Source organism: Syngnathus leptorhynchus, chromosome 7 (assembly GCF_054491065.1).
Source record: "Syngnathus leptorhynchus isolate UIUO chromosome 7, UIUO_Slep, whole genome shotgun sequence".
NCBI lineage: Eukaryota > Metazoa > Chordata > Actinopteri > Syngnathiformes > Syngnathidae > Syngnathus > Syngnathus leptorhynchus.
Genome location: NC_141201.1, coordinates 15,153,217 through 15,179,158, shown reverse-complemented (window position 1 = coordinate 15,179,158; position 25,942 = coordinate 15,153,217). Strand labels below are relative to the sequence as shown.

Sequence of the window (25,942 nt, the reverse complement as noted above, 5' to 3'; positions counted from 1 at the left end):
TGGCTCCTCTCAACGTGGAAGAGCAGTGGCTCTACTCTGAGTCCCTCCCGGATGACCAAGCTTTTCACCCTATCTCTAAGAGAGAGCCCGGACACCCTGCGGAGGAAACTCATTTCGGCCGCTTGTATCCTGGATCTCATTCTTTCGGTCACGACCCATAGCTCGTGACCATAGGTGAGGGTAGGAGCGTAGATCGACCGGTAAATTGAGACTTTGCCTTTTGGCTCAGCTCTCTCTTTACCACGACGGACCGCATTACTGCCGACGCTGCACCGATCCGCCTGTTGATCTCGCCCTCACCCGTTGATCTCTGTCCTCACCCGTGTACAAGACCCCAAGATACTTGAACTCCTCCACTTGGGGCAGGATCTCATGCCGATCCGGAGAGGGCATTCCACCCTTTTCTGACTGAGGACCATGGATTTGGAGGTGCTGACCGCTTCACACTCTGCTGCGAACCGCTCCAGTGAGAGCTGGAGATCACGGCTTGAAGAAGCCAACAGCACCATGTCGTCTGCAGAGACGCGATACTGAGGTCCCCAAACCGGACCCCCTCAACGCCTCGGCTGCGCCTTGAAATTCTGTCCACAAAAATTATGAACAGAATCAGTGACAAAGGGTAGCCTCCGCGGAGTTCAACCCTCACTGGGAACGAATCCGACTTACTGCCGGAAATGCGGACCAAACTCTGGCATCGGTGATAGGGGGACCGAACCGCCCTTATCAGTTGGCTCGAAACCCCATACTCCCGAAGCACAGAAGGCGTGTCGGTGGAATTGAGGAAGTCTTCGAAGTATTTCCCCCACCGACTCACGACGAACTATACATGTTACATCCAAGGAAACAAGACCCACAAATGCATCAACGACGACTGCTCTCCAGGAGGAAACTGGATGGGAGCTTTGGACATCACCGCTGAGTGTCAGAATAAGAGAGCCATTTCAAGTGGTGAGGGATCTCCCACCGATATGGCTGCGCCATCTAACGGGACCTACTTCATACAGAATGGCTGGTGGCTTTGTGGTCACAAGGTTTATCCGATGCTGCCCGCCAACTGGACAGGAGTGTGTGCTCCAGTGTGGGTGACAGACCACACTTACAGGATACAACATCATCAGCTGACGACAGCACACAACTCTTCTGGACGTCGACGCAGGGCTGTTGCAACCTTTGACCCTCATGACCCTGTCTGGGGTGCGAACGTGCCAGATGATCATAAAATATGGTCCGTCAGAGACAAAGTTGTTCATGCGCTTTTTCTTTGGATCGGAGTTGGAAAACAAGCACTCTACATCGAGACACTGAACTATCGTTTCCAATCGTTTGTGAATCTCTCGCTGCAGGTCAATGATGGTCAAAACAGAGAGATTGAGGCTATTAGGCTAATGGTCGTACAAAACAGGATGGTTCTGGACTTGATGACTGCAGCGCAAGGTGGTGTGTGCCACATTATTGGGACCTCCTGTTGCACATACATACCAGGAGAAAATGACACACACATCAACGACGCCATGAATTCACTGAAGAACTTACAGCAGGCCATGTCAAAAGACAAAGTCCCACACCAATGGGATTTCTTTTCGTGGCTATTCTCTGGCAACTGGTGGCAACTGCTGTTGAAATTGGTGGCTCCTGTGCTTTTTGTGCTTGTGTTGATGTGCTTATTTACAACTTGTGTTATCCCGTGTTTGAAGTCTGCTGTATCAAGATTTTTGTCTTCTACCATAGCACAAGTGCAAATATAACATATCAGACATGTCAAATGTGATGACTATGACGGCTGAACAAACACGAGCAGTTTTTGTCTTGACTGTTATTGATAACATTATGGTCGCCTAAGGCAGAGGGACCGTGTGAGACTTTTCCTGCATTATAACATCTTGCCGCAGGTTTTTCACTCACACACTAGCATGTTTTACAGAAACGTAATGATTTGACCATCGAAAATGCTTCGCAAGTGATGGGTACAATGATGTGCTGTTTCTGTGTTTTTATGTTATTGTTATTTTTCTTCATTATATTTTCTTACTTATGTTTTATTGATCGGGGTGAGCATAATCATATGATAAACAGGAGGGACATGTTAGGGTTTATAAACTATCTTGATCGTATGATTATGTTGGGATGTAGACTAGAATGAACTTTGTTTGAATGAACCTTTTACCTTCCCGTGATTCTGAACAGTTGAACCATTCAGTTGTTGAAGCTCTCCAGGTGGTGTGGAGGCGTCCTTGTTTTGCTCCACTAGAATTTATGTCCACGGCCTCGTGGAGAGATAGACTGGGACCCTCCCAAGTGGTTAATCATTTGTTGAGGTGCCCACTACACATGTCAAATGTCACCCCCACCTTGGCTGACTCTCACCCCCACCCTTCTTCTCTCAATAAAGACTCTCTTGCATGACTGCAACGGCAGACTTTGTTCGGACATTGCTGTACCTACAGTAACGAACAAATTCTCCACTTGCAAGTGTTCAAAGGGCATACTGTCTCTCTGTGTGGTTCTTGCAAAATAAGTTAGAGTTAGAACATCCCTAACAAGCGGTGTTGGAATATATTTCTAATTTAACTTGAACGCGCGTTACTAATCTGACTCCAATTTGTGACCTTACCCAACTGCCACTCATCCAACAATATGCGCGCTCGTTCTGCAATAGAAAGGTATCAGGAAGCTGGCATTTTCACACACGAGTGGATTTATTCCTAACACACAAATCTAATCCATCACCTGGGTCTCGGGTCCCTCTCAATACACCTCTGTACGCCTCTGTTGCCACCAGCAGACGTACTCTACTTCCGAGTTGCCCAGCCATTAATTATACTACACAATATGCAAATGGCACATAAACAAAGGCATTCTGTCATTATTCTATTGGCTATGTGTACACTGCATTTAACTTTAGCTTGCTCTTATTGGTCTTTCTTCTTCTGCAGAATCATTTGCTCGCTCCTCCTGGTTGTAGTTTTCCATACAGGGTCCCCTAGTTGTTATCTCCCCGCTGCCCCTGGGTCATCTTGTACTCCTTGCTGCTCCTGCGTCATTGTTTAATCTGGAACATTTCATTCGTGCACATCCTTGCCCACATATCTTGTTTTGTCTCCACCGTCACACACTCAGCACTTTACAGTTTCATACTCTCATACACAAGATGTCTAATGAACTACTTTAAGATCAAACTCTTATATTCCTTTAATCCCTCTCATGACCTCAGACCACTGAGGTCACCACTCGAATACCTTGTTTTATTGTTAAACACAAAATTTCATACCCTCCTCATGGCCTCAGGTCCCTGAGGCCACCTTCACATACTCACATCCCGGAGGGCCACAGCTGTCTCCGCCTCCTGGGGGTCCTTCTGAGGGATCATCATGTACTGGCCACCCGGAGGGAGTGGCCCCAACGTGCGTTCAATTGTCTTAACAGTTAATGATCTGATACATGGAATACAGCAACATCCGCATAACACCATAATAGCAGCAAACACAGCGATAGAAATCAGTACTGATGCAATCCAGCTTTTATATTTGCCAAAGACGTTTAACCAGTCAGAGTACCAACTGGTGTCCACACCTGAGTGCTCCTTCATTTTGTTACTTAGCGTGCGCAGACCCTCCAATGCCTTAGTGAGCCGACCGTCAGCAGACGTATTGTTGGGAATCAGAGTACAGCACTGATCCCCAAAAATACCACAGACTCCTCCTCTTTCCGCTAACACCATATCTAAACCTATTCTATTTTGGAATGCCATAAGAGACGTGGCTGCTAATTGCTCATGCACTGCCTGGAGTGCCGAGGTGGTGAAGTTCGCCAATCGTTGGACATTGTAGTGGACATAATTAATCCGGTCCACATTTTTGTTTACTGTAATGAGCAGGAAAATACTCTCCCATCCTGCCGCCACTTGATTCATCAATTTGTATTCATCAGGGACCCCTCTTGGAACTCCAATTGCATCTATGTACGTGGGGTCTCCTGCATTCAACCATTCTTGCATGTCCTTTTTCTTCCTCAAAAGGAAGGGGATTCTTCCCCACCGTCCAACGCCTTCCCAATTTATTCTGGACACGTCTAATGCTGTCACACTAATTGGCATGATCAGCGTTACTAGGGCGCACTTACCTGAGGCATTGGAGGGAAGCCTATCGTACAACACTTTTGCTCCACACCACAGCCAAACATCAGCACGAGCGAGAGGGATTCCTGCTGGCAAAGACACATTTTCATTACACCATGACTCCTGGATATTTCCAATCCCAGGGCCAGTCCCATTTAACTTTAGGCAGGTGAAATTTTGTTGTGCAACATGGGCGTCAAAATGGGCTTTTTCTTCCCTGTGGGTGTACCAATGGCCAGTCCTGGTACTGTGGTTGATAATTGTCCAATTTATCTAACAAATCAGGCCATTGTTGAGTCCAGTTGAAAATTGTCACCCAAGCTTTCACCTGTATCGGTTGTTTATACCTCAGATTTAGCAGTAGTTGTTGTGTCTGTGTCAGCGTCTTACCACCATCTTGCTCTGCTTCATACCATACCGTTCCATTACAGGAATGATACACCATCACTCGTTCTTCTTTCGCTCCATCACTTCTGAAAATAGTCAATAAAGTTAAACATTTGCATCGTCGTCGTCGTTGTTCAGACACTTTCGAGTCCGATTTGGATCCAATTCTCGCCATTGTCACATTCCCTCTCTTGACCTGCCTGTTCGGGCGGTCAATCTTTAAGCCCACCATTGGCAGGCACTGTGCCCCTGTGTCCTCCATACCTTTGGCTGCTTCCTTCGGCCATCGATATTGAGGACGGCGGACCGGACTGGAGCAATCAACTTCCAATTGGATCGGCTGAACCGTATGACAAAAACCAACATCGAATGGACCCTGTGACCACAAGGTCTGTGGCATTTGATCCAGCATCGCCTGTGCAGACTCATGGTCCGTCTGTTCCCGCCCATGATGGCGGGCCAGGAAGACCAATTCAAGGTCTGACTCATCTACCATTTTTGCCATTATTCTGTAACTTTTGGTTGCGGCCGAATGCCACACATCTGAAATCTCAGTCATCATCCAGTCATGTTGTTGTGTTAATCGTTTCACCATGGGCCCCAATTGGCGGGGCTCATGGCCTGGCGACACAGCCAGTGACAGGCAAACCTTCCTCACTCATTCGATACCATTGCTCTTGCTTCGGCGACAACTATACATATGCTGCCACCCCCTCGGGGCCCACAAAGATGCATGGTGATTGTAATGTCCAATCATCTCCCTCAATTTCTTCAAACGCATCTCTATATATCTCATCTGATTCTCTATCATAATATAGAGTGCAATGCAATGGATCCACTGGGGGGTGGTACGGTGCCAATGCCTGGATCCATGGTTTCCACAGGAGGTACGTGGAGTAGACACCTCTCCCAAACGGAGTCTCAGGATTCAATCTCGCCCAGTAGATTCGTGCCGTTTCTGGTACTGTGGGGAGTGGTGCCATCAACCACTGACCCTGAGGTGTCACAGGCTGGGAGCATTCCAGAACCTGTCCGTCAGGAAATGTCACTGTAAGTCCCTTCTCGCCGCACAGAATCTGGGCTCTCAATGCTGACATGTCTCTGCCCATCAAGTTGATGGGTGTGTCCATTGCATGAACATATGAATGATATAGTTTCTGTCCGGTGTTTGTGATTTCCGTTTTCAATGGTCGAGTGAAGGGCAGAGTCTGAGGACGTCCCGAGAAGCCGACCAACGTTGTAACTCGTTTCGACAACGCTGTACTTGGCCGTGGCATGTTGATCGATGAATGTGTTGCTCCAGTGTCCATCAACATCTGGACCGGAGTGTCTGCCACTGTCAACCGAAGCATTGGCTCTGCCTGGCCTGTGCTTCCCGAGCTTCCCAGGCCCCACTATTCGTCCGGGCCGTACCACGGGTCGGCTTGGTAATACTGCCCATGTGGATTCGGCTGTGGCCCCGGGCGGGGCTGCTGTGGTCCACTTTGGTGTGGTGGCCCTGCTTGCTGGTTCTGCTGCTCCGCCCCTGCTGGTGGTGGGTTGCCATTACAATCTCGCGCCCAGTGATCAGGGGCCCCGCAGTTGAAGCAAGTCCCTGGAGCGAACCAATTCCGCCCCAGTCCTGGGAGGGCGCCTTAACCTCGCCCTCTGTATCCACCACGGAACCCTTGGCCTCAGCCCCGTCCAGCCCCCACTGGAGTCTGATACATCTGTTTTTGTTTAACCTTTTCTTGTTTTGCCTCACCATGCAACTTTGCCAACTGTAATTTAACCAAACTAGTCGCCAGAGCGTCAGTTTCCTTTTGATCTTTATTTGCTTTTTCCATGTAGATGCGGCAATGGTGTATCAAATGCCTCTTGAATCTCGGTTCCGGACAGACCAAATGTCCAGATCAACTCTCATGATCGCTTGCACCTCATTTGGGAGGCCGTTCAGCATCGCCGTCCTGAACATCATCTTAGCTTCAGGGTAGTTGCCTGGGTGTTTACCTGTGGTCTCAATCCACATTCATTTTAAAGATATTAATTTCATTCTTTAACATCTACATTGGTTGTTGACAAAGTACACAAATAAACAACATACTTTCTCCATGGCCAGATGCATGCAACACAGTGGCTCACCCTGCAAAGGCCAAATAGATCCTTTTAAATCAACACAATGCAGCATAATTTTGGGAGTGTTCTATATAAATTGCCAACTAATCTCTCATCTCTTCTCACAAATACCATATTGTTAAAGTTAACAAAACCGCAACCCTGATGGCCACCTAACATGCAATAACGTATTACTACATACGATTACATTATCATTTAATTTGACACATCTTTCCAAATTGCTTTTGTTTTGCGTTGCAAATCAGATAGACTACAGTCTAATAAATTCTTTTTATTTACCTATTTTAGCCAATTTCATCCTTTTAACACATAACACTGACAGCACACAGACAACACAAAAAACAGCAAAGACACAGCTCACAAACAATAAAAACAAATAACGCTGCGCAAACGTCATAAAGGATGACGTTTTGGTTATACTTTTTTTTCCATCAGCGCCACCTATCCTTCATGCAAATGTGCATCACTCTTCTTCAAACATTCTCTGAAAACCTCACACTTTCTCTGCCTCACCTCGATCATCTTAGTTTCTCCAACCAACTTAAACACACTCATCGTCTACTTCTCAACTTCCCTATTATCACTCAACAGGCTCCTGAACATTCTCCATGACTAATTTCTTCCATAGGACACACATCTCACTCACACACACATATATACACACACGCACGCACACACACGCTACACACACGTTTGGCGCACAACATAAAAGACCACAAAGAGCACACTAAGAACACCTTTTTGCTCATCTTGTCTGATTTATTCTCTATTTTACTTTTAGACGCTATTTGTAATTCTTTTCCTTTTATTTTGCAAATTTTAACTTCAGTGTTTCTCTCTTACTTTTTCCTTTAACGCGAATATCTCCTGTACATTTAAGATAATTTCCGTTTCTTTTTTTTTTTTTTTTTTTTTCCTCAGCCAGGTTCCCACTCTGTTACATGGGTTTGATCCGTTTATCTAGATTTTTATTTCGATCAGGATCCTGCCTTTCACTTATTTTCCAATCTTTACATTTTAAACTATCTCGGATATTAATTTTGCTCTTTCTCCATGAAACAATTCATCCTTCTTTAATTTCAGAAACAACTTCTGACACCGTTCTCTTTCCTTCTTAATTTTCTTACTTTTTCTTCCATTAATTTGAAGGGACCCTTAATTTGAAGGGACCCTTAATTTGGAGGGACCTTTAATTTGGAGGGACCCTTAATTTGGAGGGACCCTTAATTTGGAGGGACCCTTAATTTGGAGGGACCCGAGACCATTATCCCACTTCCTCTTATCCGCCATCTTTAAATCCACTCGTGTGTCTCCCAACCACTTTTTACGCAGAATATTTCTAGTTTCCACACTCTCACTCCCACTCACACTGCTTTCACACTGATACGTAAATCCCAGATTTTAAACCGTATCGTAACCACGAATAGTTCCAAACTATTCTAGTAGGTAAATCCCAGATTTTATACCCTACTAAGTCCACACTTGTACTAATACGTAAATCCCAGATTTTAAACCGTATAGTAACCGCAAATAGTTCCAAACTATTCTAGTAGGTAAATCCCAGATTTTATACCCTACTACACACTTTCACTGTTCCGCTCATCCTTCCTCTTGTAATTTAGCGTTGTCAATGTGCAGAATTTGAAAAGGAATCTGCTTACCTTATCTCACTGTGGGCCCAAGAGGAAAGACGGTCGGACGTGTGGCGTCTTTATCAGGTCGTCACCTGGTGTGGACGTGGGTCCCAGACCCAGAGTCCCAGACTCTTGTGGTTACCGAAGTCCCAGACTTCTTTAGAGTCCCAGACTCTTTTATCTCTCTTGCATCACGTCACCACTTTTCACACAAAAGAATTTTAGTTTCCACACTCACACTCACACTCACACTGATACGTAAATCCCAGATTTTAAACCGTATCGTAACCACGAATAGTTCCAAACTATTCTAGTAGGTAAATCCCAGATTTTATACCCTACTAAATCCACACTTGTACTAATACGTAAATCCCAGATTTTAAACCGTATAGTAACCGCAAATAGTTCCAAACTATTCTAGTAGGTAAATCCCAGATTTTATACCCTACTACACACTTTCACTGTTCCGCTCATCCTTCCTCTTATAATTTAGCGTTGTCAATATGCAGAATTTGAAAAGGAATCTGCTTACCTTGTCTCACTGTGGGCCCAAGAGGAAAGACGGTCGGACGTGTGGCGTCTTTATCAGGTCGTCACCTGGTGTGGACGTGGGTCCCAGACCCAGAGTCCCAGACTCTTGTGGTTACCGAAGTCCCAGACTTCTTTAGAGTCCCAGACTCTTTTACCTCTCTTGCATCACGTCGGGGTCACCATAAATTGTTGGAATATATTTCTAATTTAACTTGAACGCGCGTTACTAATCTGACTCCAATTTGTGACCTTACCCAACTGCCACTCATCCAACAATATGCGCGCTCGTTCTGCAATAGAAAGGTATCAGGAAGCTGGCATTTTCACACACGAGTGGATTTATTCCTAACACACAAATCTAATCCATCACCTGGGTCTCGGGTCCCTCTCATGCAAGTTCATCATCGTAATACGAAGGCTCAGGGTAAGACCCTACATAATTCAGATGAGCCAACGAGCTGAATTTGTGTGGAAAGTACCCCTTTGATTTGTCTTCAAACCCTAGGGCCTTTGGGATCGCACTTAGCCCCATGGTCAGAAATGAGAGCGAGTCTATGTATCTCGATTTCAAATCAACATCCACAAAAGAGAGAACCTTACTCCCTTGCATTATAACGTCAAATTTGACGCCCAGATCGATCATTCTGTTGAGTAAAATGTAGGAATCAAAACCTCTAGCATTATGTGCTACAAATGTCGAACCTTTGAAATGAGGGTTTCTGAAAAAACTAACAAAACCATCGACACAATCGATACCAAACCAATGCTTCTCCATACTATTCGATTTACAACAAACAAGAAATGGTTTGAGTGACCCGTCTTCATCTACATAGGTTTCAAAATCGTAGTATATTACATTTCTACAAAGAGCTGTGCTTTTAGAGGCTGGATGTAACACAGATGAGGATTTAGCATTGTATCTCCCCTCAACTCGTCACCGCACACAGCACATTTTTTAGCGAGGCATTGATGCTTGACACGACTAGCACCTGGTTTCACATAATATTGCAGGCCGCATTGCATGCATATTTTATATGTGTCACAGTTAGTTTTGAGGATGTCTGACCTTCTCGTCTTGCGCGGCTCTTTATGTTTGATAAAACACTCGTCATTATAACAAGTCTTATTACAATCAGGACAGATTACACGTTTAAAGGGTAGCTGTTTACATCTCGCATCAAGACACACGTGACAGTGCCCCGGGCAGCGATGCTGCTCCCAATTCTCGTGACCTTTGAAGCAGTGTCCACAGAAATATGTATGACCTACAAACCCCTCAATGGATTTAACGCCGTAGAAATGATTCTCTAGTAAAAGGATAAACAAAACATCATCGGCTGATTTGGGGTAGTGAGTCTCAAAAAAAGTCATAGGACGGCAGTCGGCTTTTCTGTACATTACAACTATCTTTCTTTTGAGAGCTTTCTCGAATTTGTGTACATCAGCCAGACTTACAGCTGTGTGACAGTTCAAACCTACACTCTCTTGTAAGAGCCGAGCCTGCTGTGTGACCTGCTTTGTTGTTAGCGAGCTGTTTAGCAGATGTGCTAACGCGAGAGCAAAGCATAGATTGTTGTCTTTGTTAAGAGTTAAGTACAAATGTCGTTTTTTTCTCTTTAATATTTCTACATTAGTGGATTGTATCAGTTTGCGGCGCATACCTCCACGCAAAGGCTTGAATATTTGTACCACTAATTCTAAACCTTCATCGAGCATAAGTTCTGTGTTAGACTGTGCTAAACGCTCTAGCATACTTTGTACATGCTCCCTCATAGAGTCTATATCGGTCATTTGCTGGTAGGTATGTGCTCTTTCGTCACCACCGCCCACAATCTCAATCTGAATTGCGTCGCCCGTTTGTGCAATGCCATCTACCTCCTCCAAAACACCTTCGATGTTATTTTTGATATGCATGTAAAAAGAAGCAAAATCCGTGCTATCCGATTGCATGGGAGGATTTATACGTCTCCGCACTTCAACATTATTGAAATGGGGTCTGTTAACTACAGCCAAGCCACCTTGTTGAACACGACTCAGAGGCTGAGAGGTAGCAACAGGTTCCGAGCCTGCGGGTTGAACACGACTCAGAGGCTGAGAGGTAGCGTCAGGTTGCTGAAACGCCATATGTTGAGACGACGTTGTATCATCATCACTCAGAGGCTGAGAGGTAGCGTCAGGTTGCTGAAACGCCATATGTTGAGACGACGTTGTATCATCATCATCAATAACCCCAATTTGATGATCAATTATTACAACGCAGTTGTTAGGCTGTTGGCGAGTTTGTAGGCCCGGCGGTATGTCGGTACCATTAATACACGCCAAGGGTTCAACGCACATGTCATCAATTATTTCATCATTTAACACAGACTGATTATCGTGAGCCGGGTCAGGCGGCTGTACATTTAACTCGTTGATAATGTCAATCAGTTGAGCCGGTATGTTAGGACTGAGACAACGTACACTCTCATACGTGTGGTTATTTAATTCAGTTATCAAGTTTAACAATTGTGAAGAAATGTGTATAGGACTTTGGCTACCATCATTTACACTTTGATTATTAAGACCCTCTACCACACTTAGTAAATGATTGGGCACATTGGGGCTGAGGGCACTCTGCTCACCCGACACCACCGCATTTACACCCTCTAGAGCAGATAGCAGTTGTGATGTTAATTCTGATATTTGACTCCTATACGCATCATCCGATAACATTTCAATATCGTTGTTAATTGTCAAGATTTCTTGATCTAGTTCAGGGGTATCACAACATCTCTGCCTTGTACGTGATTCATGATTTGTTTCATCGGTTTCAAAATCTATTTCACCAATGCTTGTTATGACGTCTGCCTCAGTTGGCGTGAGTTTAGGGTCTGACATTGCCTTTTTATTTATTTATTTTTTAAACTAACGATGTTTCAATTGCAGATGTTAGTGTCTGTATTACTTTGAGACAAGAGCGAAGTTGCTGTCTGTAAATACATTCACCGTTACACGCGTTAGACCTTGAATCTTTGAGACGCCTCTCTCTCACACGAAAGGAAGGGTGGGGGTTGTGTGTGAGCCTGCTCCTTCTTTGCCCCCTCCTACTCCAAGTCCTCTGACGTCTCAAAGGCTGAACAACCTGTGGTTGGCTGTCAATAGTGCCTGAAGTATACAGAAGAAACATTGTTATAACATAAATATATGATAGAAAAATAATATATATATATATATAAAACAAAATTCGACATACCTTCAATTTCTTTTAACGATTCGCGAGTTTGGTTCAACTCCTCGTACTTAATATTCGCTAGCTCTGCGTCCGTCACGTGACCCTCTGGCACGTCATCCGCTTTTTGAGCAAAGAGCCTGTTTTGTCTGTCCTCATATGCTCTTAAAACATGCGGAGCTGAGCCTTCGTCAGTCGATTCTCCCAACACATCCGACACGTGTGAAGCAGGCTCTTCGTAGCCTTCGCGACCTGTGTCACTCAGACCGTTTTTCTGGATCTCTTGCTCCGCTGCGCCTACCAGATCTAACATACATGCATAAGTTAAACATTTTAAGATCAGCGTATTAATATTAATTAGCATACATAAACATGTGCGCGTGTGATCGTGTGATTCACCGTAATCCGTCTGCGTTAAGTAGACTCCACTGAAGTCATCATTTAACCGCGCTTTTTTTAAAAAAAAAAAAACCAACATCACATTTCTGATGGAGAAAATAACAGAATAATGTAAACACATAATAAAACTCACGAGCATTGTGGACGTCCGCATAGACGATAATATCTATGTAGAAAAAAACAAACATACGTCATGAATACAATCGGATTATAACAGAATAGTTTCTATTTAGAAAAAAAATACCTACCTTTCACCATCGCTTTAAAAAGATCCGCAGAGCGTAGAGACTTCGACTTGAGGTGGATTGAGCTTTGTAAAGGCCTTTTCTGACTGTTTAAACAGTTGCACGTCTATTGAAGGAACATAAGAGTTTGATCTTAAAGTAGTTCATTAGACATCCTGTGCATGAGAGTATGAAACTGTAAAGTGCTGAGTGTGTGACGGTGGGAACAAAACAAGATATGTGGTGCAAGGACGTCTGAGTTCCAGAACAAAAGATAACCCAGGAGCAGCAAGGAGGACAAGATACCCACAGGGCCAGCTGGTAGATAACAACTGTTGACCCTGGAAGGAAAACTACAACCAGGAGGAGCGAGCAAGTGATTCTGCAGGAGAAGAAAGACCAATGAGAGCGAGCTAAAGTTAACTGCAGTTTACACATAGCCAATAGAATAATGACAGAATGCCTTTGTTGATGTGCCATTTGCATATTGTGTAGTATAACTAATGGCTGGGCAACTCGGATGTAGAGTACGTCTGCTGGTGGCAACAGAGGCGTACAGAGGTGTATTGAGAGGGACCCGAGACCCAGGTAATGTATTAGATTTGTGTGTTAGGAATAAATCCACTCGTGTGTGAAAATGCCGGCTTCCTGATACCTTTCTATTGCAGAACGAGCGCGCATATTGTTGGATGAGTGGCAGTTGGGTAAGGTCACAAATTGGAGTCAGATTAGTAACTTGAGTTTATGTTAAATTAGAAATAAATTCCAACACTATATATCCAGATACTTTCCCGCCCTAAAGAACATTCTGACCTGAAGGCACCTCATCGTATCCCCACCCTCTTCAATGAACATTTTTTAACTTCATTTCTCCTCCACACAGATTTTTTATTGAAATGGAAACTCAATCACCAGCTAATTTCATCCCTCGGAAGGTAAGATTCATTTTTCACCTCATACTATATTTAAATCTTATTTTTAAATGAAACATACCACGAAAAAAGAAAATATATGTTTCACAAAACTCATCTACAGACACACACACACACACACACACACACACACACACACACACACACAACTCCAGACACACGCGGGGTCATAAAAAATCTAACACCCCCGTGATCTTAAGACCTACCAACATCAACAGGACATGCTTAGACATAACCAGCTCAGTGGCCTAGTAGTAGAGTGTCCGCCCTGAGACTGGAAGGTTGTGGGTTCAAACCCCGGCCGGGTCATACCAAAGACTATAAAAATGGAACCCATTGCCTCCCTGCTTGGCACTCAGCATAAAGGGTTGGAATTGGGGGGTTAGATCACCAAATGATTCCCGAGCGCGGCGCTGCTGCTGCTCACTGCTCCCCTCTCCCCCAGGGGATGGATCAAAAATCACATGGGGATGGGTTAAATGCAGAGGACAGAGCCCTTTGAGACTGCTTGTGATTTAGGGCTATATAAAAACTTGACTTGACTTGACTTGACATACCACCACAACCAAAAAACAAACAAAACAAGATTTACAGATGATCTAACAGGACATGTTCAGACATATTCCCACAACCAAAAAACAAACAAAACAAGATTTACACACATCCTGAGATACGAATGGTAAGGTGTGCAAGTTTATTATTTTAGGATGAAAGTGAATGAACCACTTAAACACCCCCTACAGGACGAGGTAGGAAGCAGCAGCTCACAACACTTTGACTTTCAACCACACACACACATTCTCTCATCCTAAGCCCATGCCTTTCATTATTACCAATACATCATTAAAAAAAACAAAAAACATTTGACCTCAAAACCTAAACACAACCTATAACCTATGACCTCATTAACTCTTTAAAAAAAAAAAAAAAAAAATTCAACATATTTTTTACCTTTTCATTAAGGCCATAAATCACTACTCCATCAAAGTTTGTCATTTAATCCATATTTCCATCTCTCCCATCCACCCTCCCCGGACAGCCACCTGGCCGAGCTTCGGCCCCCAACTTCCATCCACGGAGGTGAAAGAGAGCTCCCGTCGAGAAGGACCATACGTGCGTAAAAGCCATAATAGTTTTTCAAACCTTCTGTGTCACTCCAAATCATTAAATCCTTCAAACTCTTCGTCCTCCGTGTCACTTACAAACAAACCCGCTAATGATGTCGGTAGTATGTGGGGCCCTTCGTCATCTTCGTCATCCCGTGATCGAATCCTTTGTCCTTTATGTAAACAACCGCCGCGCGGCACGGGTGACGTCACTTGCAGTTCAAATGACAGTAATTCCTTGCTAAATTGCGGTTCGTTTTTCGCGGTTTCAGTACATTGAGGATTTTTGAATTTTGAAAATTTGTGAAAAAAAAATCATATATAAGTCGCTCCTGAGTATAAGTCGCCCCCCACCCAAACTATGACAAAAACCGCGACTTATAGTCCGAAAATTATGGTAAATTGGAGAGCCTGCAATAATTGGCTTTGAGAAAAACACCCTTCTAAAGGGAAATGTGCTTTCAGCGGTTTGCAAACATATTTTTTTAAGGTTGTGTGAAACATATAATCATATCAATATAATATCTAGTATTGGAGTGCTTGTGTGGATTGGTGGGGGGTGAGGAATGTGCAGGCACACTGCATGAACTTGTTTTCTTCTAAGAGTTATGGAACAGGCCCAGGAAGGGAGTACCAGACAGGGAGTACGAGATGGCACGGGACGAGTACTGGACGATAACACCTCAAGGTCGGTGAGGAACGAGAACAAAGAACAATACCACGTCCAGGTGGTTGGGCTTCGAGAGGAAAACAACCAACCCCCTGACCACAGTGATGACACCTCGACGGGGAGGAGATGACCATCGACCAATCATCACACAATATTTTGCATGCTTTAATATTCATATTGTGTTTCTTTAAAACTGGGCAACCCGGAAGAATGTGTCGTCTTTTGGTGGTCACAAAAACGAACGAGTTTTAGTGTGAGGGACCCGGGACCCAGGCCTGTATTAAGTGCGCTTTGTTAGGAATAAACATTTGGTAAATTTGGTCTGATTGATCTACTGGTCTTCTCTTTGACAGAACGAACTCGCAAAATTGTTAGGTGCGCCAGTGTGTGGATTGGGACATAGAAACTTGTGTTAAGTGTTGATCGCAATTTGGAGTCAGATCAATAGCTAAAATCCGTATCCTAACACTTCCCATGTCAATAACTATATTATTTTGATAACGTAGTATATTTTTGCTCCGCCCCTATTCCTGTATGTTTCCCTCATAAGGCCAGGGTCATGTACCAGGTCAAGCACACGCCTATTTGTGCTGGATAGGGAGGTTTAGTTTCAGTGATGTATAGGTACGACACAGAATATAGAATGGCCAGTTGTTCGTGACCAGAAAAGAACGAGAAGATGACCATGTAGGGACCTTAGAACAAACAAGCGAACTGAGGCTCAAACCGCAGCTGTTAGGCAAAGCGATGAGATCATGAGTCGCCAGCCGTGTGTCACCTTTTCCTTCTCTGAGCCAGCCACCTTCCACCAAGTGTTTTTGGAGACCAGCTGAGCAACGAAGACAATTCATCACAAACTAAAACAAAATATTTCCCCCATAGAAAAAATGACATAACCAATTTTTTTGAGATGGTGTCCTCCTGCGACTCCTCTCCTTTGTCACACTATGTAATTATTAATTAGAATGTAAACAATTAAACAATATTATTATATTAAATATGAAAATACTAATATAAAACCGAATACGTATAAATGTAATAAAACATGTAATTTATACATGCAAAAATGTTCTTTTTTTTAACGTTATTGTCAATGCTTACGTTGTAAGGCAAAGCAGTGCTCAGTACAAGTCTATGGATGACGGTGAAATCACGATGCAGACTGCTTTCTAGCAAAGAAGAAGAACTTGCCCCTTTACTTCCGTACTCATCTCGACACGTGCCCTCCGCAAAATATTTTTTTTAATTCTAGTTCTTAACTGACGGAATCCTCTCTGCGGCACTTCTGTACGTATGTAAATAACTAAAACATAGTTTATTAATATTGTCATAAGGCAGTTCAGCCCAGCTTGTTTTAGCAGAGTTATCAAAGCGACCAAACAACGATCGAATGTGAACGTGTTACAATTTTCGTCAAAAAAATGTGTGCAAGAACGACAGCAATGGATATAAGGAAACATTCAGGGCCAAAAGAGGAGAACGAGCGACAAAATTGTCAACTCCATGGCATTGTTTGGAAGCAGCTTCGAGTTGTGTTACGCAGAGCAGGTTTGTACTACTACAGGAGCGTGCAGACACGTGATAGTTTGAAACTTGAATCTTCACATAAATTTCCTTTAGTCTGGCATCCCATTTATGCCAAAAATATGTCCTTTGATTTCTGCATACGTCTGTGACAGGTCTTCCGTGCACGTGACACTAGACATGACATTTGAACGTGTCTTTATAGGTATGTGCGCGTGTTGCACTTTTAGTTTGAGCTTTGAAGCTACCAACTTTTCAAGAGACCAAAAGTATTGCAACTGCTGTTGTTAAAATTAACTTACAATGAAAAACATTTAACATTTGCTGCCCTATACTTGCAGCAACCGCATCAAGTCATTCACTTTTCAGTTGGTTTGGCATTTTCTGGATTATCCGAGAAATTGGAGAAATAATGAAATAACTAATGCCTTCAGAAACGCCCACTTTTAAGCCCCCTCCATTGTCTTCACGTCTTGGTGGGAGTCGCTTGAGCGAGCGATCACAGTTTGTCCATAGGAAATCATTGTACCGACATAGCTTATATATGGTCAAAATAACAGGGCTCAACCAGGGTCAAAATGTATGTGGACATCCTTAGGCTCACTTCAACCTCTGGAGTCTTCTAAGATTTGCTTTTCCCTGGCTGACTTAAAAAAGGGATTATTGAGCGGCTAAAGTGCAGTTTCTGTCACCTCTGCTTGTTTTTGGTCATAAGTGACCAAGATACAAAAACAAGGCGTCCTAAGAGGCTTTCTGAAAGTTCAGTTTCAAGCTCCTCCCTCTTAATCTTTTTTAACTGTTTTTCCACAAGTGTTGGCTTTAGCAAGAGTCATTATCACGACTAGAAGCATGAGGCGGTTTCTTTACCCTCCTGAAGTTGCGCAGATTGTCCAACTCATCCAGGATGACACATCCATGCGTGCTGTTGCAAGAAGATTGTCACGTCTCGTACCCAGCCGTTCCACCATGTGTCTGTTGTCATGGTTTCTGTCTGTGTGCTCGCCCCTCCCTTCCTGTGTGCCCCTGATTAGTTTGATTATTCTCACCTGCCTCTTGTTACCTGTCATGTATATAAGTCCTGTCTGCCCCTCATGCCCGGTCGGATCATCAATCAATCAAGTCAAGTTTATATAGCCCTAAATCACAAGCAGTCTCAAAGGGCTCTGTCCTCTGCATTTAACCCATCCCCATGTGATTTTGATCCATCCCCTGGGGGAGAGGGGAGCAGTGAGCAGCAGCGGCGCCGCGCTCGGGAATCATTTTTGGTGATTTAACCCCCCAATTCCAACCCTTAATGCTGAGTGCCAAGCAGGGAGGCAATGGGTTCCAAAAAAAAAAACGTAACATTTCCGGGTCAAAGTACAATTCAAACTGCCTGTAACCACCTAAATAATACCAGCCACTGATCAGAAGCTCAACTGAAACAGCCGTGTATAAAAAAAAAAAAAAGAACATTTAATGCAAGTCTGTGTAGCAGCACCAATATGCAACACAACAACGAGCGAAGATGAACCCTTTAACAGTATGCGGTATGTCATGGAACGTGGCAGATCAACAACATTACACGAGAACAGATAACAGTGGATCATTGTCTTATTGTTGCGGTTGCTGTTGTTTTGTTGTCGTGTCGTCTTCATGTCTTTTTGGTCCCTGTCGTTTTCAAGTCTGTTTTCGGTTAGTCAGTCATGTTATCGTTTTGTTAAGTCATGTCAGTTTGCAGAGTCTGTCTTTGGTTCCTCCAATAAACCCTGGTCCAAGCTGCACTTGGTCGCCCTGCTCCATTCCAACCGTGACAGAATGATCCGACCCTCACAGCGACCAGCGCTTGGACCTCACTCCACCATCGGCTCCTGTCAGCGACACCCGACCCAGTTCCAGCGCCGCAGGACACACGGCCGCCTCCCCGACACAGTTCCGACGGCGCAGATGCTACGGCCGCCACCAGTTCCGGCGGCGTGGATCCAGCAGCCGTCACCCAGTCGGCCTTCGGCGGCGTGTGGCGTGCGGCAACCACCTGAACCATTTCCGACGGCGCGGATGCTGCGGCCGCCAACCGGTTCCGGCGGCGCGGATCCAGCGGCCGTCACCCAGTCGGTTTTCATTGGCGCAAGACGCACGGCCGCCCCCCGACACAGTTCCGACGGCGCGGATGCTGCGGCCGCCACCAGTTCCGGCGGCGCGGATCCAGCGGCCGTCACCCAGTCGGTTTTCATCGGCGCAAGACGCACGGCCGCCCCCCGACACAGTTCCGACAGCGCGGATGCTGCGGCCGCCACCAGTTTCGGCGGCGTGGATCCAGCGGCCGTCACCCAGTCGGCCTTTGGCGGCGTGCGACGTGCGGTCCCATCCCGACAAACCTGGGAAGTCGCCAGGTGGCTCCCATGGAACGGGGGGTACTGTCACGTCTCGTACCCAGCCGTTCCACCATGTGTCTGTTGTCATGGTTTCTGTCTGTGTGCTCGCCCCTCCCTTCCTGTGTGCCCCTGATTAGTTTGATTATTCTCACCTGCCTCTTGTTACCTGTCATGTATATAAGTCCTGTCTGCCCCTCATGCCCGGTCGGATCATTGTCTTTTTGTTGCGGTTGCTGTTGTTTTGTTGTCGTGTCGTCTTCATGTCTTTTTGGTCCCTGTCGTTTTCAAGTCTGTTTTCGGTTAGTCAGTCATGTTATCGTTTTGTTAAGTCATGTCAGTTTGCAGAGTCTGTCTTTGGTTCCTCCAATAAACCCTGGTCCAAGCTGCACTTGGTCGCCCTGCTCCATTCCAACCGTGACAAAGATTTGATGTGTCTCCCAGTACAATCTCCAGAGGATGGAGGAGATTCCAGGAGACAGGCAGTTACTCTAGGAGAGCTGCACAGGGCCGAAGACGGTCCTCATCCCAACAGCAGGACCGATATCCGCTGCTTTGTGCAAGGAGGAACAGGTTGAGCACTGCCCGAGCCCTACAGAATGACCTTCAGCAGGTTACTGGTGTGAATGTTTTTGCCCAAACAGTCAGAAACAGACTTCACGAGGGTGGGCTCAGGGCACGACGTCCTGTAGTGTGCGCTATGCTCACTACTCAGCACCGTGGAGCTCGATTGGCATTTGCCATAGAACACCAGAATTGACAAGTCCGCCACTGGCGCCCTGTGCTTTTCACAGATGAGAGCAGGTTTGCCCTGAGCACCTGTGATAGACGTGAAAGGGTCTGGAGAAGCCAAGGAGAGCGCAATGCTGCCTGCAACATCATTCAGCATGACCGGTTCGGTGGTGGGTCAGTGATGGTCTGGGAAGGAATTTCCATTCAGGGACGAACAGACCTCTACAGGATAGAGAACGGCAGTCTGACTGCCATTAGGTATCAGGATGAAATCCTTGCACCCATGGTCAGACACTACGCTGGTGCAATAGGTCCTGGGTTCCTCCTGATCCACGACATTCCCGGCCTCATGTGGCAAGAGTATGCAGACAGTATCTGGAGGATGAAGGAATTGGCACAATTGAATGGCCCTCACGATCACCTGATCTAAACCCGATAGAACATCTTTGGGACATAATGTTTCGGTCCATCAGACGCCGCCAGGTTGCTCGTTAGATTTTGCAGGAGCTCACAGAGCTTAGACAGATGTGGGAGGACATGCCGCAAGACGTCATCTCATTAGGAGCATGCACGTTGTCAACATAAGATATTGAAAAGAGTTTTGAATTGCAGAATTTAGGCAAAATGGACGAGCCTCCCACATCATTTTTTCACTTTGATTTTTGGGGTGTCTATATACTGAGCCCTCTGTAGGCTGAAAACTTTTATTTCCATCAAAAGATGTGGCATCCTTTTGTTCCTGAGACATTAAACTGTCCATATCAGTATAGATATCCAACTTTATTTATATTTTTTTTGCACCATTGAAATCTGATGTGTTTTCAAAGTGTTCCTTTAATTTTTTGGAGCAGTGTATCTTTAATTGGAATTGGTAAGGGTTCATTTGACTTTCGTCTAACTTACATTTTCGCTGCAGTCCACTGATGGGGTACCACTTCCACCGCCTATCCGAAAAGAAGGTGCTTCAAACGGCCACACTCAATTGAATTGTCGGCCTCCTCGTTTGAAGTCTGGTGGTCCCAATATTTCTAACAAAACGACCACCAGGAGTTGTGTCGAAGTTATTTATCCGAAAATTGAAGTACGCGGGCCAGCAACCGCAAGTCTCCTTGCTGTGCGGCCGGCTTTAGCTGCCGATTGACGGCTGGGATAAGAAGCTAAAATTGTTCTGCGCCTAGATAAGCTGAGATAAAAGAAAAGAACAAAACAGGACGCAAGCTTCGTAAGTAGGTGGACCAGTTTGATACAAATCTCATCCCCAATAAAGCCATTAAGTCACTACAGATTCTTTCACAGTGATAAATTTTAGTACTAACATCATTTTTCATATAGAACTATCATACCTATCAATATTCAGCCTGTGTTAGTGTCCCTTTAATCTAACCAAATTGTTTGTCTTTTTTTATGTCCTGCAGACGTCAGCGAAAAATATCTTCATCATGAACAACGGGAGCCAGAGTACCCTCGCATTAAAAAGGAGAATGAAGAGCCACCCCGCATCAAAGAGGAAGAATAGGATGATATTGCCAATTTGTCCTTAACCTTTGTGTCTTTCAAGAGTGAAGAAGACAAAGTTCAAACTGAGGAGAGCCAAGAGGCGCAGCCTCCAAGCAGCGGCTCAAGTCAACACATGACAACAGAAGGTGATGGAGTCGAGTCCACTGTGGAAGATCACCAGCAGATAGTGACACGATGATGTCACTCTTTCCTGATGACTATGATCAAATGACTTTTCCCAATGACAGTAAATTCTGGCAATGTTCTGTGTGGAAAGACATTGATTAAACGGGCATTTGATCAGATAATGGATGGATGAATGCATTTAGAATTTCAGTGACAAACTTGGTCATGCAACAAATTAAAGTCAGAGCACCACTATGCGAATGATGAACATCAAAGTCACTGTGTGAAAAATGTTAACCCTACCAAATTGTTTAGTCTTCTTCTGTCCTGCAGATGTCAGTAAAAAAAATCTTAGTCTTTAGCAACGGGAGCCAAAGTGCCCTCTCATTAAAAAGGAGAATGAAGAGCCGCTCCGCATCAAAGAGAAAGAAATGTTCTTGAAGAGTGAAGACAATGTTCAAAGTGAGCAGAGCAGAGGGACAGTGCGTCCAAACAGCGGCTCAAGTCCACACGTGACATCAGAATGGGATCAAGACTACTGTGGAAGGTCACCAGCAGATTGTGACATCACGTCACACTTTGACAATGGGCTTATGACATTTCCCAATGACAGTAAATTCTAGGATTCTTCTGATTGCGGTAAGAAATTTAGTTCAAAGGGGAATTTGAACGTTCACTTCAGAATACATACTGAAGAGAAATCTTTTACCGGTATGGTTTGTGGTAAGTGTTTCTCTAAAAAGTCAAGTTTAACAAAGCAGAAGAAAACACGCTGGAGAAAAACGTTTTGCTTGCTCAGTTACACATACTGGGGTGAAACGTTTTGAAGATGATGGAGATGACTGGAGAATCACAAGTTGATGGTGACAGTAGTTAGTCACATTTCTCAGAGGAAGAGTAAGAAGAAGCTGGAAGAAGAGGGTGAAGAGTTGAAGGAGGAGGAACCGTCCAAAGATAATATGGGAGGTCAGCCGGGCAACAAATGCTGGAAATGTTCTCCGTGTGGGAATACGTTTGCTTCAAAGAGGAATTTTAAAAGTTCACAAAAGAACACATACTTGTGTAAAACGGTTCGCCTCCTCAGTTTGTGGTCAAGGAGTCTCTCAAAAAATATGTTTGAAAAGGCACACTGAAGAAGAACCTGATGCCTGCTCCATCTGCGGTGAAATATTCTCTCAAAAGGTCGATTTAAGAGCACACAAAAGAAACCACACAACGGACAAAGATTTTGTCTGATTTTGTTGGTGGAAAAATATCTTCAAAGGCATGTTTAATAAGACATACATTATTACACACTGGAGAAAAGCCTCATACCTGCTCAGTTTGTGGTAAAAGATTTTCTCGAAAGTTGCGTGTGACGAGACACAAAATAATTCACACTGGAGAGATTGTTTGCTTGCTCAGAGTGTGGTCAAACATTTTTGATGAAGTCCCATTTAAAAGTACACCAAAAAACCCACACTGGGGAGCCACCTTTTGCCTGCCTAATTTGTGGAAGATTCACTGCAAAAGGCAATTTTACAGTACACATATCACACACTGGAGAGACACCATTTGAATGCTCACTTTGTGGGCTGGGATTCGGTGAAAAGAAGCAATTATCCAGACACATTAGAAAACATGCTCAAAAACATTTTGCATGCTCAGTTTGTGGTGCAAAATTCTATCCATCCATCCATCCATTTTCTGAACCGCTTAGTCCCCACGGGGGTCGCGGGCGTGCTGGAGCCTATCCCAGCCGTCATCGGGCAGTAGGCGGGGGACACCCTGAACTGGTTGCCAACCAATCGCAGGGCACACAGAGACGAACAACCATCCGCACTCGCACTCACACCTAGGGGCAATTTGGAGTACTCAATCGGCCTACCAAGCATGTTTTTGGGATGTGGGAGGAAACCGGAGTGCCCGGAGAAAACCCACGCGGACACGGGGAGAACATGCAAACTCCACACAGGGAGGGCCGGAGGTGGAATCAAACCCGCACCCTCCTAACTGTGAGGCGGACGTGCTACCCACTGCCCCACCAAGCCGCCTCAAAATTCTATTTAAAGCAAAATTTAATACGGCACGCAAGAACGCACACAGGTGAGAAACCATTCAGTTGCAGTGTCTGCTGTAAAAGCTTCACATTTCAGCATCACATCAAGAGCCACAAGTGTGTAGGTAATGAAGCTTCAGCCTAAACAAAAACAGAGACTGGTTTGGAATCATTGACTTATTCCCTACTTCAAACAGCAGGAAATTGGACCGCATCACACGTGTCCTCAAATCATTACACTGGCTTCCAGTAAGTCAAACATTAGATTTTAAAAATCTTGCTGCTGGTCGGTAAATCTCTAAACCAGTGGTTCTTAACCTGGATTCGATCAAACCCTAGGGGTTTGGTGAGTCAGTCTCAGGGGTTCGGCAGAGCCTCCACTGCGGAGGGCCGAACACACCTGAAAGTCGTGTAAATCCGTGATAACACATCTGAACTGGTCTCGCAAAGGCATCAGCAGAAGTCACTGATTTGCTGGTATGTCATTTGTTGAGTTCATGCATAGTGTTGGTTATATTCTTTGAACAAGGTGATGTTCATGCACAGCTCATTTTGTGCACCAGTAAAAAACATCAATGTCTTGTATTTGAAAAAAAAATTGTATTTTTCACGAGCGAAGGGTTCGGTGAATGCATGAAACTGGTGGAGTTCGGTACCTCCAACAAGGTATAGAACCACGGCTCTAAACGGTCCTGGACCAAAATAAATGCAGAATTTACTACTACCCTATGAAGCATCCAGACCTCTCAGGTTGTCTAGGACAGGTCCATTATGTGTCCCCAGAATCAGAAGCAAACAAAGTGAAGCAACATTTAGTTATTGCTCAAACCGTCTGTTCATTGAACAGTCTGTCATCCTTTGTTATTTGCAACATTCTTGTGAGTAATTCCTTTAGTCTTCATGTCTCGTTTCCATGTCTTTTATCTAGTTTGATGCTTGGTTCTATAATCACACTGTTATTTTAAATGAATTTTCTGTCTTCATATTTTGTTTCTCTTTCTGTAATGCTGCCAAATGTTTTATGTAAAGCACTTTGAATATGTCTTGTACATGAATTGTATTATAAGAATAAACTTGCCTTGTCCTTCCTTAAGTGAAGACATTGGTTTTAGTGAACTGATTTTGGTCTCCCTTATGTTTTTCAACATAGCGGTGTTAGATGTGTTTTGTTTGTTTCTCATCGGACATGCAGCATCTAACGCTTTCACAACTGGCCCTACGTCAAACTAAAACAATTAAAAATCTCACCTATTGCCATCATTAGAACGACTGCCTTTAAATCTGGCTTTTGATTCCATAGTGATGAGCAAAGGCTGTTTTTTTACTTACTCTTTTACAACAATTTTAGTGGTCTCAGTTTTTCTCATCACGAAGAAATTTTGAACGTGTTCCAAATTTTTTAGCAACAAGAAAAATATACGATCATGAAATATGTTTGAGAATGAAATACATTTGGGTAGTAGCTTTTTTTTTTTAAGTAGTTTTTTTCATTTAAATATGGATGGCAATTTCTAATCGTCATCGGTAGTCCCATTTTTTTTTTTTAACGAAAAACTGAACTAATATCTCAATTTCCATCTCATGCTCTACGTCTCCTCCAAACCCCCCTACACTTTCCCACCCTCCTCTCTCTGTGCATGCCTTCAAGAAATTAAATCCTGGTTCACCTCAAACTTCCTCAAACTCAACTGTGATAAATCTGAGGTAGTCCTCATTGGTTCAAAATCATCCCTCAACAAACGACCCCGTCTTATGCTCACCATAGACAACTCATTGGTTTCTCCCTCCCCTTAGGCTAAGAGTCTGGGTGTCGTCCTCGACAGCACCCTATCATTTCGCACCCACATCAATAACGTCATCCGTTGGTCCTACTTCCACATCCGTAACATCAACCGCCTCCGTCCATCACTCACTCCGAACAACACTGCCATCCTGGTCCACTCCGTCGTTACCTCCCGTCTGGATTATTGCAACTCCATCCTTGTCTGCCTCCCTCACAAACTCCTCCATAAACTGTAATTGGTTTAAAATGCTGCTGCCCGTATCATCACCAGAACTCCTGTCCATCATCACATCACTCCTGTTATGCTCCAACTTCACTGGCTTCCTATAAAACACTGCATTAACAATAAAATCCTCCTCTATACATTTAAGGCCATCCATAACCTCGCCCCTTCATACCTGACTGGCCTCCTCCACAGTAACATTCCCACCCGGTCTCTTAGGTCCGCATCTACTATTACCCTCACCGTCCCCCCATTCCGTCTGTCCACTATGGGGGCTAGAGGCTTCACCTGCTCTGCCCCCCGTCTCTGGAACTCTCTCCCCCCCTGACATTCGAAACATTGACTCCA

The 25,942-nt window shown here is 44.5% G+C and overlaps 3 protein-coding genes across 9 annotated transcripts; 2 read left to right on the top strand and 1 right to left on the bottom strand.

Moving 5' to 3' along the window:
• Positions 1–2,584: 2,584 nt before the first annotated feature.
• On the bottom strand, positions 2,585–21,850 carry LOC147054866 (uncharacterized). 5 transcript variants are annotated; one of them, XM_085915763.1, is made up of 7 exons: positions 16,422–18,125; positions 12,637–12,739; positions 12,522–12,554; positions 12,389–12,439; positions 12,014–12,295; positions 11,784–11,925; positions 2,585–4,587 (listed from the first exon to the last, which is right to left on the bottom strand). In XM_085915763.1, the coding sequence occupies exons 2-7, from the start codon at positions 12,644–12,646 to the stop codon at positions 4,311–4,313; spliced, it is 795 nt and encodes a 264-aa protein (XP_085771889.1). In that variant the 5' UTR covers positions 12,647–12,739; positions 16,422–18,125; the 3' UTR covers positions 2,585–4,310. The 5 variants fall into 5 exon arrangements, with proteins under 5 accessions (XP_085771889.1, XP_085771888.1, XP_085771885.1 ...); XM_085915762.1 differs by lacking the exon at positions 16,422–18,125 and adding an exon at positions 20,831–21,850 and having other exon boundaries at positions 12,014–12,439; XM_085915759.1 differs by having other exon boundaries at positions 12,014–12,439.
• Positions 12,727–15,951, top strand: LOC147054867 (uncharacterized). Of its 2 annotated transcripts, XM_085915764.1 has the most exons (5): positions 12,727–13,200; positions 13,281–13,316; positions 13,496–13,547; positions 14,584–14,657; positions 15,255–15,951. In XM_085915764.1, the coding sequence occupies exons 1-5, from the start codon at positions 13,116–13,118 to the stop codon at positions 15,344–15,346; spliced, it is 339 nt and encodes a 112-aa protein (XP_085771890.1). In that variant the 5' UTR covers positions 12,727–13,115; the 3' UTR covers positions 15,347–15,951. The 2 variants fall into 2 exon arrangements, with proteins under 2 accessions (XP_085771890.1, XP_085771891.1); XM_085915765.1 differs by lacking the exon at positions 13,281–13,316 and having other exon boundaries at positions 12,728–13,200; positions 15,255–15,949.
• On the top strand, positions 16,470–21,872 carry LOC147054865 (uncharacterized). 2 transcript variants are annotated; one of them, XM_085915758.1, is made up of 3 exons: positions 16,470–16,868; positions 18,660–19,216; positions 19,640–21,318. In XM_085915758.1, the coding sequence occupies exons 1-3, from the start codon at positions 16,824–16,826 to the stop codon at positions 19,953–19,955; spliced, it is 918 nt and encodes a 305-aa protein (XP_085771884.1). In that variant the 5' UTR covers positions 16,470–16,823; the 3' UTR covers positions 19,956–21,318. The 2 variants fall into 2 exon arrangements, 1 of the variants encoding a protein (XP_085771884.1); XR_015066628.1 differs by lacking the exons at positions 18,660–19,216; positions 19,640–21,318 and adding an exon at positions 21,343–21,872.
• Positions 21,873–25,942: the final 4,070 nt, after the last annotated feature.

Excerpts from the sequence above, each read along its gene's own strand:
- LOC147054866 (XM_085915762.1), bottom strand. Across the intron at positions 12,440-12,521 it reads TGCGGACGTCCACAATGCTC|CGCGGTTAAATGATGACTTC; the intron begins GTGAGTTTTATT and ends TTTTAAAAAAAG. Across the intron at positions 11,926-12,013 it reads ATCGTTAAAAGAAATTGAAG|GCACTATTGACAGCCAACCA; the intron begins GTATGTCGAATT and ends TGTATACTTCAG.
- LOC147054867 (XM_085915764.1), top strand. The coding sequence starts at position 13,116 with ATGGCTGGGCAACTCGGATGTAGAGTACGTCTGCTGGTGGCAACAGAG. Across the intron at positions 13,201-13,280 it reads GAGAGGGACCCGAGACCCAG|AACGAGCGCGCATATTGTTG; the intron begins GTAATGTATTAG and ends TTTCTATTGCAG. Across the intron at positions 13,317-13,495 it reads GTTGGATGAGTGGCAGTTGG|ATTTTTTATTGAAATGGAAA; the intron begins GTAAGGTCACAA and ends TCCTCCACACAG.
- LOC147054865 (XM_085915758.1), top strand. The coding sequence starts at position 16,824 with ATGGCATTGTTTGGAAGCAGCTTCGAGTTGTGTTACGCAGAGCAG. Across the intron at positions 16,869-18,659 it reads AGTTGTGTTACGCAGAGCAG|CGACCAGCGCTTGGACCTCA; the intron begins GTTTGTACTACT and ends CGACCCTCACAG. Across the intron at positions 19,217-19,639 it reads CAAACCTGGGAAGTCGCCAG|TACAATCTCCAGAGGATGGA; the intron begins GTGGCTCCCATG and ends TGTGTCTCCCAG.